The sequence below is a fragment of the Archocentrus centrarchus genome, chromosome 10, assembly GCF_007364275.1.
Source record: "Archocentrus centrarchus isolate MPI-CPG fArcCen1 chromosome 10, fArcCen1, whole genome shotgun sequence".
Taxonomy (NCBI): domain Eukaryota; kingdom Metazoa; phylum Chordata; class Actinopteri; order Cichliformes; family Cichlidae; genus Archocentrus; species Archocentrus centrarchus.
This window is the reverse complement of record NC_044355.1, coordinates 17,750,322-17,763,181: the sequence shown is the minus strand read 5'-3', so window position 1 is coordinate 17,763,181 and position 12,860 is coordinate 17,750,322. Positions and strand designations below refer to the sequence as shown.

The window sequence follows — 12,860 nt, the reverse complement described above, 5'->3', positions numbered from 1 at the left end:
AAGTAATGGCTGCGGTCTGCCGAGTCCCGTATGGAGGTTCTTTGAGTACAAACACCTGCACACGACCACAAGGTAATTAACACACACAATCCAGCTACACAAGCATAAATGCGGACATGAGGTCGGCAACTTCTGTAGGTTGTGTACAGAGGCCGCAAAGACCCTGCAGGTTTAATTAGCGAGCATCTAACCAAGCTAGCTCCAAAACAGAAGCAGCTTCAGGTGGTGAGAACATCAGGATGCAGCTGGATTTGAGCTTTGACTCCTTCAAAGAGTTTGTTTTTGTTTAACACCACATGTAGGCGTTATTAATCTGCTGCACTGATGCTGAAGTTTATTGTGGAGTTTATTGTAGAATTTATTGAGTTTGGGAGTTCATGTTTTTCTTTGTTTCTCCCTGGTTATGCTCATGTGTGTCCTTAATATTACACAAATTTAGCATGTCTTGTGAACAGTTGGTTGTTGACTATATTTCTTTAAACTGTATCTTTTGTCAAGTTTTCATTACACAATAGTCACTTTTGCGCCTTGAATCTTGCACCTGATTAGGTATGAAAATACTAAAACTAATACTGAAACTAACTGAAACTAACTAAAACTAAGCATGAAACCAAAAATAAAAACGAATAAAAACGAGCAAAACCACTCTGAAAACTAATTAAAACTAACTGAATTAGAGAAAAAAAAAGTAAAAACTAACTAAAACTAAACTATAATGTAAAATCCAAAACTATTATAACCCTGCTGTAAACCCTCTGTGTTTCCATTTATCTTGATTGTAGACTTTGACAGTAACACACCTGCCTCCTCGAGAGTGTTCTTGACTTGGTTCGATGTCGTGAAGTTGAATGATAAAATACAAATTCAACACATTAAATCGACTTCAGATATTATATCTACGTCCAGTTAATGCTGAGCCTCTGAAAATGGGCAGCTATGTATAAAACATTTTTGCAGTCCAGCAGTCTGCACTTCAGTCATACTTTGATTTAAAATCCACTGTGGTGGTCTACAGAGGCAAACTACAAAAATTGTGTCTTTGTCCAAAAAATTATGGCCCTAGCTGTTTTCATGAGCTTCATAGATGTACCATAGATCTATGAGGTATTGAGTCACACTGTGGGTTTAAGGGCTCAGGGGACTTGACTGATGTGCAAAGAGAAATGCTGTGTTATTTACTCCATTACAACATTGTAGTCACTTGAGTTTTGTGTGAAAAATAAGATTAAAATCTGAGCCAGCTTTTCAATGAAACATATTTATATTTACTTAAAATAAAGAGGATCATTATCAAGGGGACACGACCAAAACAGTGGCACAACAGACACTCTACAGTTTGTCATACATTTCAAGCTACAATAAGAAGGCACATCATGTATATAAGAATAGATTCATTTTGAAGTTTTACACAGAGCAGCTGACAAAAAGAGTAGAACAAGTCTTTAGAAGAGAGAGTGATGATGATGATTATGCTCAAAATCAGTTACATCTCAGCTTTATGACAGAATTTAAGCACCGGGTAAAAACAAAAAACACACAAACAAAAACAAAGACTTTCTGAAAATTGTCTGAACCTGACAGGAAACTTTAGAGAAAGAAATACGTTTTTAGCTGAACCCACACAGGGAAGGAAAAGAATCGAGACTTATATAGAAACTGCAGCAGGATTAATACTTCCCTATAAAGATTTTAGAGTTGTGCAATTGTTGACAGACACTGTGGGAAATGTGGACTGGATGCTATCCAATAAAAACAGGAAGAGAGGAGAGACGAGCATAAAGGCAGCACAGTTTCTATGAGCACAATAAGATATCACAAAGAAAAAAAATAAGTGCGCAACATATAAGATTCCAGTTGTATAGCATATAAACGTTACATTCGCACCTGGAGTTTCAGTGAGAAAGCTTTTATCAACGCCTCTGCAGTTTTACAGTGAATTAATTTGCAGCTTTTTTAAAAATTGATTGTCTCATTTGCACACACATATGATATATGAAATGTCCATGTAGCTACTCTACAGTGAAAATAAAGATAATTCTTGATTCATGTGTTATATACATTATTCAGCATCTCACTTCTGTTTCATTCAGGTGAAAGCACATTTAGAAACCTCTCATATAGCTTATATGTTAAAATCATGAAATCTTCACACAGTTGGCAGTGTAGGCTGACTGCTACATACAGATGTGCATGAAGCTCACTTATCAACACTCGTCTAACTCCGCAGGAAAGCACAAGATTCAGTTGCACCTCGCTAACTCCACTAACCCCCAAATATGAAACATTGTTCTTCTGCTCCGTAACACATCTGCCCACTTCCACAACTGGTTCAGTTGTACTCTCTGTTCTTATTTCACACTGACTAATTAGATTGAAGTGGAACAATCATATGCTGCAACCCACTAACAGCTGCTCTTAAGTGTGTCACAAGAAATACAACCATGACCAAAATCCAGAAAGGAAAACGGCACACTTATTCTCTTGAAAAGGAAGCCAACCTGATGACAACACACTTAATTCTGACTCTCCTGTGGCAGTAATACAAAGCATAGTGAACATAATGTGCAGTAGATCATTAAGAACATGCTCACAAGAAAAAAAAAATGCTCTTCTTTGGAGAAGCTGTATCATTTTTAACTGAAACAGAGAACAGAGGAAGGGCTAATAAACAGTCTGCCACTGAGTAATATTGAGAATAAACTACTGCTTTGAATGCTTGTGTGGTTTGTTGACATGTTTCTTCCTTTCATGTTTCATTGCATGCAAAGGAGCAAGTCACATGCTTGCTGCAGCCGCTTGTCTGTCTGGAGAGCAGGAACATCGGGCGAAAAATAGCTGATAAGGCGACTCTCTGGCGGTGGGAACGAGCTGCGGCTCTTTGGCCACAAAGTAGAAATCCTCACAGTTTTCTGATGGTTGTTAAAACGTGATTGATTTACGGATTGATTTGACTTTAAAGCTTTTTCAACAAAACTGGTAGTTGTTGGTCTTCATCAGAGGCTGTGCTGCTTCTTCGTGGTCACAAGACTGGTCACAGGGGCCATCGTAGCACTCGTCACACCCTTCACCCTCTGTGACCTGCTGCTGCACATTCTGGTACATTAACTGTAGGGAGGCACCAATAAGCTCGTGAGAGTTACACAAAGCACGATCACAGATTCCATATTCAACAGATGGCAGGGGATGCTTTCATGGCAAAATAAACAGTGGTACTTTTTTTTAGTATTTTCAGTTGGAACAACACCTAAACAGACTATATCGCAAAGAATCTAATTCATGTAATTGGTTTGGCAGCACAGCTAAATTTGTTGTCTCTTAAGGAGAACTCAATTCAAAGAAACTGAGTTTGCTGAGGGCATCTTGGCTGCACCATTTCATGTTTTTCTCCTTGGATACTAGAACCATGCTGGACATTCAGACTAACTCACCTGTTTCTGCTCAGTTTGGTTCCCAAGTAGCCTTTCAATCATCTGGCAGATTTTGCTAAATGTTGGACGCTGTGTAGGCTCCAGATTCCAGCACATTTTCATGATGGTGTAGCTGAAACCAAAATGGGAAGAACTTAAAAAGTGTTCTTTCAGAGAAACAATTCACAAAAATAATTTGTGGTATACATTAATAGAGCTTTGCACTCCTATTTTTACTCCTCAGATACTGTGGTGTAAAGTCAAGAAACTAGATCAAGCAAAATTAGATGAATAAGGAGAGGCTTATGGAGGTGGTGACGCAGTTTAAAAAGAGAGACTTGTTCTTAAGGACCCTTGCCCCTCCAGTCCCATTTAGTTGCCATGAAATAGCAGTTACATGGCTTCCTAGCTGCAAGATCATGTGGCTAACAGGCAGAACTGAGGCCTGACTCACAGCAGAGCAACAGATGATTAGACCCTGACTCAGATTCAGACCATTTCCACAGCACAGTTATTCCTGGGTAGTGTGACAGCCATGGCAAATCAGCACAGACAGATTTTAGGGCTATATGGCAAAAAACCAAAAAAACAAAATGAAACAAAAAAAACCCCCAAAACAATAAAACAGAAAAACCAAACAAAAGAAATAATACAAGCAAACAACAACAACAAAACACTCTCTATCTTCTCAAAGAATGGTGTTTAGATTTGTTTAGTTTTAAGTTTGAGGTTGGGAGATAACCCACATGCAAAGTAAATTCACAAATACTGACAGTGCTTTATGAGGTTATCTCATCTTTCAGATATTTCAGATCTTAGATAGGTCGCAAGACTGCAGGAGGGAGAAAAGGATCTTTGTTCATTCATGAAGAACACTTGGAAATGAGACTGTTTGAACTCCAGGACTCCAGCCTACTCAGTATCAGCCACATTTATGAATCCATAATCTTAAATTACTTGAGTGCTACTAGTTAAAAGCTGGTCTCATCAGTTAGTAAGCATAACCACATTATTACTCCTACTACGGCTTACTACATGCTGCCAGCTGATAGAAGGTCAACTAAGCCAAATAAGCACCAAAACTTTTAATGGGATGATTTACCAACGTATTAGTCATAAAAACTCTGCTGATAGTCACTTGATACTCCAGCAAAACTCAACTGATAATCAGGTGATGTTAACCCTGATCTGGACAAAATAAAGTGTTAGAGAAACAGGGGGAGCAGTGACCCATCCGTCAATGAACCAGGCTTCATGCTGCTGAAGTGTCAAACTTACATCTCAGGTGGAGCAAAGTCTGGTTGGCACATTTGGTAGCCACGTTTCACCATCTTGTAGAACCTGGAGTCCACAGCCATGCTGGGGTAGGGGCTTTTACCTAATAGTGAATAACATGATACAATTTTCAGAAGCAGTTCATGAAATAAACGTAAGTAAGCACAGGAGATGAGTTTACACGTTCTTACCTAAAGAGAAGATCTCCCACAAGAGGATGCCATAAGACCAGACGTCACTCTGGACAGTGTACACACACTCAAAGATGCTCTCAGGAGCCATCCACTTCACTGGCAGACGTGCCTTCACACACAGCAACATACAAATTAAGTGATTCCTAATGGATGCTGTGTAAGTAATATTTAGCACTTATCAGTACAAGCGCTTACATTGCCCTTCACCACATAGTTGGAGTCATTCATGATGTCCCGTGCCAGTCCAAAATCACAAATCTTCGCCTCTCTGCGACTGGTTAAGAGCACATTCCTCGCAGCCACATCTCTGTGAATACACTGCACACACATTTCACACAGTTTGCCTCTGCTTGTACAGCTTTGCCCAATGAAACACAATGAAATCAGTACACATCTTAATTTAGCATGAAAGATCGCCATCAAATAATGCACAATGTCAAATTATGATGACAAGTAAATATGCAGTGGGAAATACCCCTCAAACGCCCCGAGTACACTGTAAAAATAAATGAAAACAGAAGACTGTCATTGGTCCTGGGCATTTTGCCCAGTGTTTTGTGCTTTTTTGGTCTTTGAGGATCTGTTATTGTTAGTGTTCTTCAGTTTGTTTCTTAGTTTGCTTATCTGCTTTGCTTATCTGTGTATTTCTGCATTTAGCCTCTTCTTAGTTCTGGCCACTTTGAGTTTGTTATGTTGTCTTAGAAAATCATAATTAACTATGTTCTTGTAATGATATTTTGGGTTTATGCTTGATTTTCTAGTTTCTTACGTTTTAGTTTTTGAGTTTCAGTTTTCCCTGTTTCCCGTGTCCTGTCGAGCCTGTCTCTGTTGGGTGTTTCTTTCTGTTTTATTTTGTCAGTCCTTTGTAGTGTGCATTGTGGATAAAGTTTATTGTTTTATTAAGAATATATGCCCATTTTGAATTTGATGCCAGCCACATGCTTTAAAAAAGTTGGCTGGGGACATGTTCACAGAGCGTCGTCTCACCTTTTGCAACATTCAGGTTTGGCTGGTACAAGATTTCAGCTACTGGAAACTTCAGGCGCCTCCTCTGTCACATTTTTCATCTCAGAATGCCCCATATTTATTCAGTAGGGGATCTTTTGCTGGGGAGCCATACTGTTGCAATTCATACTTAATGTGGGTTTGCATTTTTTAAACTCATTTTAAAGCACCTATTATTTCCATGAAGATTTTTGATTTGCCTGACCACAGCTCACTCATCTGTAATGAGCTCAGGCACAGATGAGGCCTTGGTTTCTGAATCTGGTTTATGTACATTGAATGTTGTTGTTTTAAAAACAAGTTGTGTTCACTGACAGTGGTTTTCAGAAGTGTTCCTGAGCCCATGCAATGATTTCCACTAAAGAAAGTTCTGCTAAAGTTTTTATTGCCACTCAAGGATCAAAGATCAGCCATTGCTCCCTGTGTGCAAAGATTTCTCTAGAGTCTGTATTTTTTTTTAATGATATTATGTATCCTAGATAATCAAATGTCCACATTATTTGCAATATTAAATTGAGGAACATTATTCCTAGAATGACATTTTACCCATCATTACTTCTGAAAGTCTTAATGAAATCATGTTACACCTGCTGCCAGTTAACCTCACTAGGGCTGAAAGTCAGTGGCCTGTGTTCGAGTCTGACCCGTGGCCCACTCACATTTTTGCCTGCCAAAAAGTCAAGGCCCTGAGCTACTTGGAAGGAAAATCTCAGCAAGTCATCAATATCCAGCGGCCAGTCACCAGTCTCCTCACACACAGGGTCTAGGAAAGAATCAGACAGAAATAGTGGCCCAGGGTCAACGCCGATCTTTTGTTTTTTTTATTAATTTAACCTCAGGTTGGTGATGGTGCTTACCATCAGATGATTCCATATTTGGCAACTCCGGTAAGAGGGTGGGTCTCATCTCCAAGTAGGTGCTCGAGGTTTCACTTGAGATCCCGCTATCGCTGTTAAATGAAAAACACACATTAAAAGAGGCACAGAATGGGATGATTACAGAGATGTCAGTGACTGGATATATTTCACGTATCCTCTTTCGTCAAGCTGCCTGTTTGTTGACTTACCTTCGAATGAACTGCTTCTGATTGCTGATATTCTTGTAGTCAGTAGAATTTTCCACAATGTCGGGAATATTCATGACAAAGTGCACAAACGTCTCTGCCTTCTGGCGCAGCAAGTTCAGGAGGTCGCCGAGGCTGCAGAACTCAGTGATCACAAGCACTGGACCTGATGAGGAAACCCACTATATTATGATCCTTGAAATGAGCTTGCATGCTTAGTTACACAAGATTTTCCATTATATGGATGACTTTAAAGTTTCAAGTACAATGTCATCAGTGCTCTCTGACCTCCATAGGTGCAGGCTCCAAGCAGATTAACAATGTTCTTGTGGTGTCCCAGGTGGCTCAGGATCTTCAGCTCAGACATTAGAGCCTCCCTCTCATCTGAATGCGCACTGGCTGCAGAAACAGTTTTTAAAAAGGTCTAAATATGATGTATTTTACACAGCAGCAACAACAGGTTTGCTGGTCACTCTGACTTTCTTGTGTTAAAAAAAACAAAACAAAAAACCCCTCTCCATCTGGCATGCTCATCTCAAAAAACAATGTTTCAGTAGCTCCAAACCTTTTAACATTTTCACAGCTACACGCAGCACATTGTCTTCCTTTCCCAGGCCATAAGCTGTCGCCTCAACAACTTTTCCAAATGCGCCTGCACCCAGGATCTTCCCTGTTTGTAGAGGAAATACAAAGAGGAGCATTTTGAGTTCAGCCTGCGCTGCAGTTCACAGTAAAATGTTCAATTATTGTTATTTTATTCAACATAGTGACATGTCGCAAACCTAGTTTGAGCTTGTCTCTAGGGAACTCCCACTTTTCATTGTAGGGCAGCTGTGTGGGGTCAATGAAGGTGTAATTGTTGCCATCTCTTGCCTCAATGATCTTCCAGCGGATCTCATACCTGGGCTTCTGAAAAATAAATATGATGAGAATGGAAGTTAATTAAAATCAGGGTGACTGCTTTCTTTAAATGTATTTGGATGTTGGACATGCTTCAGTTAATTTTGAGATGGTTATGGTTTAAGAATTGATTCTACCTGCTTGTATTTGTAAAACAGAAAAATGAGCAGCACAAGCAGGATGGTCAAAACGGCTGCTGCTCCAATCAGGATGGGGGTAAAAGGCCAGTCTGTTTATTGGGAGGGAAATAACAGTTTAATCAGATTGGACCTGAGCCACATCAGGGAATGTACTTTAGAAAAATAAGAAATATAAAATGGACAAATGACTGAATTCTCACCATTAACATCCATGGCAAAAGTGTCACTGCTGACGCCAGCTAGGTTAAAGGCGACACACTCGACTGTCATCCTCCTGTTGGAAAGCCCCACAGTGAGGACGCTCTCCACTTCCACGGCCCCGTACTCCTCCCTCTGGATCTCCACTGTAGCAGCTTGGAGAGGGACTGCCATCTGCAGCCCCGTGGTGTTTTCTTTGCACCTGCCTCGTCACATCATGCACAGTTAGAGAAAAAAAAAAAGCTTCCAGGAAAAATCATTCACATTGTTACAGTTTACAATCAGGATGAAGATTCGGTGGGTTCTTTTCTGCGCAGTTACACTTACGAGGGTCGTATTCCAAAACACTGATACCAGATGATTCTGGGAGCTGGATAGCCGTATGAAGTGCAAGTAAGCGTGGTTACGTTTTCCCATTTCACAACAGCAACAGGTCTCTCTGCCAATGGAAAGAAAAGAGGGGAAAAAACATCGCTTAACTTGCCAGGAAGGCCTCTCAGATTGATTAACTGCAGGATATGCAGCCATTTGGCAAGGAAAAATAAAACAGCTTTAATTTGTGTTTATTCTGTCACTTACGATACATTTGGACTTGAAATGTAATGGATGCATTGGTCAATTCACTCTGAGCGTAAAAGGTGTACTGGCCCTGCTCCTGTATGTTCATTCTCTTCAGCTGCAGGATAGCGTGGTATCTAAAGAAAATGGAGAAAAAGAGGAATGTCTACAGAACCAGAAGTGACTAATTTGGTGGCTTGAATTCAGACGGATCCTGTGCATCATTGCTGAGTTAAAAAGAGAACAGCCCTCTTCCCTCTTTCAGTTTCATGACCTGAGGAAATAATGACCGTGGTCAGATTTACACAGAATGCAAAGACAGCAAATCTTAACTTTAGAAAAACTTCCTCTTCCTGTAGTACACTTGATCTTTGCACTTTTCTAACTGCACTGCTGAGATGCTAGAATGATGAGTAGGGGTATTGTGCGTTTCTTTCACATGAAACTATTTCAGTTCACCTGTTGTTGTATCGGATGAACTTGCGCTCCTGTGTGGATGTGGTGGGAGAAGTCGGCGTCTGCCATCGGTGCTTTGTGATGCAGGGGTACGCTTCGATGAGCACGCTGAGCTCCAGATCGTCTCCCTCGTTCACCTCGACTGAAAGACCCTTGTGGGCCAGTTCAGGTGACAGCTGGGGCGATAGTCTGATGTAAGGCTTGTCTGCTCAAACAATGAAGAGACACACAATTTTCTTTGTTTATTGTCATTATTGAATGATCAATGAAGTGAATAATTCAAGCACTTCTTTGTCACTTGTGGGATTTTAGGCTGTGAATTTGTGGCTTACCCACAACCAACAGGTATGTGGTTGAAATGTTCACCCCTGCTTCATTAGAACCGATGCAGGAGATGTTTCCTGTGTCTGCGAGGTCCACAGCACGGATGGTCAGCGTGCTCTTTATGTCCAGGCGATTTTCTCCATTGGAGTGAACACTCTCATCTACCTCTGGGATCTGAAGACAAATAGATAAGGATGGAGCTAAAAATCATCATTACTAACACAATGATTCTTGAAAAGTTACTTGTACTGACTGATTTGGTTGTATATTTCCAGGTGACATTGTAAAAGAAGTTGGGATTGTGTGTTGTGCAAGGAATCTTGACTTCTTCTCCAACAATGCGTACATATTCCTCTGTCTCCAAGAAGACATACGGAGGGAAGCGAAGCTCTAGAACAGGAGGAAAATCCCATTTAAGTGTCAAAACAGTGTTGGTTAAGACAGCTCTAGGATAGCTTTGGTAAATGGTTTTCTCACTCTGAATGACATTGAGGAGAAAGACCTTAGAGGTCTTCACCACTCCGTTGACCTTCGCTGTGCAGACGTAGTCAGCAGTAAAGCTGGGGTGGAGGCTGTGGATGAGAATGCCACGGTGTCTGTAGACAGTGAAGTTCATTGCAGGTGGCACAGTGGTGCCATTGCTCATGCGAAGGCTTATATCTGTAGCTTGCGGGTCAGTCAGTAGGCAGGGCAGCAGGTAGCTCTCACCCTCCTTCACCACCACCTGCAGGGCTGTGCTGCTGGTCCAGAAAACACGACTTGGATCTGGAAGAAGGAAAATGCAATAGATTATAAAAAATGTCACATTATAAAAAGTAATGTGACATTTACCCAGAAGACTAATAAACATCCATCTAAATACAAACTTTAGGAATCTTAAAGTAGAACAGAAACTCACCTTTTACATACACATGCAACGAGTTGGTCAGTTCACTACGCGAATCGTTGATGTAATAACACTTGTATGTTCCAGTGAATTCTGCAGTGGAACGTTCCACCTTGAAGGTGCGTATAGTCCCATCAAACTTGGATATGTAGCGTTTGTGTTTGGGTAGTCTGGTTTGCCAGTTTACAGGAGCATCACCCTCACACCTCAAATCCAGAGGGCTTCCTGCTTTAACCACCACTTCAGATGTCTTGACCACCTTGGAGTTTAACTTGATCACTGGATGCCTCAACTCAGCTGAAAATGAGAGATGGCACAAATTAGAAATAGGAAAAAATGGAATTAACTGAATTTGTTGCTGGCGGTCTCGGAGGGTTTTTATTTTTTCTTGTGTTGTTTCTTCTTAGAGAATGCATTCAAGATACTGTTTCTGTTTTCATCACCTCGTCTGCTCCATGATTCAGATTTATTTTAAAACTATGATTCAGGAAACACGTTGAAGACCCTTGGTTCCAGCTATACTTGAAACTTCTTCTTTTTACATTGTTGTTATATCTCAGAAGTGGAAGTATCAAACTGTAACTATGGGAAACTTCAAATATTGCTGTTGTCATTTTTTTTGACACAAAAATAAAGCTAGATACACATTTAAGGATTTTCTACACATGAATAGGGAGTAATATGAATCAGACATTTCTAAGGGAGGAATTTCTTGAAATGAGCCTAACCCTGAGGGGTTAATAAAGCATATTTTTGCAACAAAGAACACTGATCTCTTTGATTGCTCTGCTGAGAATCTGGAAGTTTGTAGAAATAACAAAAGTTGGATAGTGCATTACATCAATGGCTAGCTGCAAATCACCAAGACTGGAAATCTAAAGCGTCTTTCCAGTTAACCTAACCTTAGGGGTCATAAAAGTTTCCATTTTTCCTTTCTTTCAGTGTGCTTTGAATCTTGAAGGAGAACTGAGATTCCATGTTCAGCATTTTGTATTCACCACAGAGCAGAATGTTCAACACTGAAAATTAAATATTGTGTCAAGCCAGCATTTTATTTCTGATCTCCTGATGTAAACAGCAGAGTAAACAGTCACCTTTACCCCAAAGTCCTCGTTCAGCTGTCTAAATGAGCTTTTCACGCAACCTCAATATGACCCAATATAAACGTCACACAATAATCCACCAGAAAGCAGAGCTAATTCAGTCAGACCTAACTCAGCAAAACAACAGATACTTTTATTTATTAAATTGCAAATACATGAAATTGCAATTTGATGGCTGTTGATGTGTTGTTAAATTGTATCACAAGAATCACCCCAAACCTGACAATGATCAACAGACACAGTGAGCTGTAAGCTCTTCTCTGCTCTCAGTACAAATGTGTCACTCCAAATACAATAAGAAATTTTTGACATTTTTACATTTGACATTTAAAAATATAAACATACTATTTATTGCAATTGGATTTAATGTGATTTCACTGACTAAATCTTTTAGAGCATCACACTTACTTAACTCATGCAATAATTTTCTTTCCTCAAGGTTTTCAGGGAATGTGACAATTATCATTATTATTTTTTAGAGTGGTCATCTTTCATTTCTAAGGTTTTATTTCAGATTGTGCATTCAAAAAGTAACTCTATAATGGCTGTCAAAAAAAAAAAAAAAATAAGAGAAAGAGCAACAAAAATATCTAATAAGAGGGGAAAAAAATCACAGCAGCTGTAACTGCTACAGTCAGTGCTTGTCAGGTCTTACCTGAAGCAGTAAAGACCACAAGCCCCAGCCACAGCATAAAAGAGGACTGCATCCTGGATCAACTCAGACCTGCAGTTTGAAGATTATTACTTATGAGTGCAAGAAAAAAAAAATCAGATTTATGGTGTTGGGTAAGGGATTAAAATAAAACAAGAAACAAAGATATTACTCTTCTATAACTTTCTGACTCATCAGTCCATAATTAACACTAAAAATACTGAACAAATTATTTATTTATTTATTTATCATTATCAGTGTGATATAATCAACATTAAAATATTTAAACATTAAGGTCATAAAACAGATTAAAGAATGCCCTGAGAAAGAATTTCATTATTCCTTTTCTGTTTCTTAAAAGAGTCATTTCAGCTTGAAATACAGCAGGATTATGAATTATGGACACATCCAGTCTTTCTTTCCAGTGTACCCACCTGCAGATGTCTTCAGCTTGGATCCAATAACTTCCCTGAGTTAGAAGTTTCCAGCATCCAGAGCTGACACAGCTCAGTTCCTCGTTCCCTTTCAGTGTCTCTGCACTCCTTCTTCTTTCGGCTTGTTTACGGGCTCTTTGCCACAGAAGTCACACAGCAAACAGAAAGTCATCTGGGGAGCAAGTGGTAGAGGGTGGAGGAACAGCGTGTGTCTGTGTGTGTGTGTGTGTGTGTGTGAGAGAGAGAGAGAGAGAGAGGGCGGGTG

At 39.9% G+C, this 12,860-nt stretch overlaps 1 protein-coding gene across 2 annotated transcripts; it reads right to left on the bottom strand.

Annotated features, from left to right (window-relative positions):
* Positions 1–1,242: 1,242 nt before the first annotated feature.
* On the bottom strand, positions 1,243–12,790 carry csf1ra (colony stimulating factor 1 receptor, a). Of its 2 annotated transcripts, none has more exons than XM_030739071.1 (22): positions 12,596–12,790; positions 12,165–12,233; positions 10,419–10,703; positions 9,998–10,285; positions 9,774–9,910; positions 9,529–9,694; positions 9,200–9,401; positions 8,762–8,877; positions 8,510–8,621; positions 8,185–8,384; positions 7,982–8,073; positions 7,727–7,853; positions 7,510–7,614; positions 7,233–7,343; positions 6,948–7,110; positions 6,739–6,830; positions 6,541–6,644; positions 5,072–5,194; positions 4,874–4,985; positions 4,686–4,785; positions 3,429–3,540; positions 1,243–3,105 (listed from the first exon to the last, which is right to left on the bottom strand). In XM_030739071.1, the coding sequence occupies exons 2-22, from the start codon at positions 12,214–12,216 to the stop codon at positions 2,965–2,967; spliced, it is 2,940 nt and encodes a 979-aa protein (XP_030594931.1). In that variant the 5' UTR covers positions 12,217–12,233; positions 12,596–12,790; the 3' UTR covers positions 1,243–2,964. The 2 variants fall into 2 exon arrangements, with proteins under 2 accessions (XP_030594931.1, XP_030594932.1); XM_030739072.1 differs by having other exon boundaries at positions 9,200–9,284; positions 9,589–9,694.
* Between the last annotated feature and the right edge of the window lie 70 nt (positions 12,791–12,860).

Excerpts from the sequence above, each read along its gene's own strand:
- csf1ra (XM_030739071.1), bottom strand. The coding sequence starts at position 12,216 with ATGCAGTCCTCTTTTATGCTGTGGCTGGGGCTTGTGGTCTTTACTGCT. Across the intron at positions 8,622-8,761 it reads ATTTCAAGTCCAAATGTATC|AGAGACCTGTTGCTGTTGTG; the intron begins GTAAGTGACAGA and ends TTCCATTGGCAG. Across the intron at positions 8,385-8,509 it reads TGTTTTGGAATACGACCCTC|GTGCAAAGAAAACACCACGG; the intron begins GTAAGTGTAACT and ends GTGACGAGGCAG.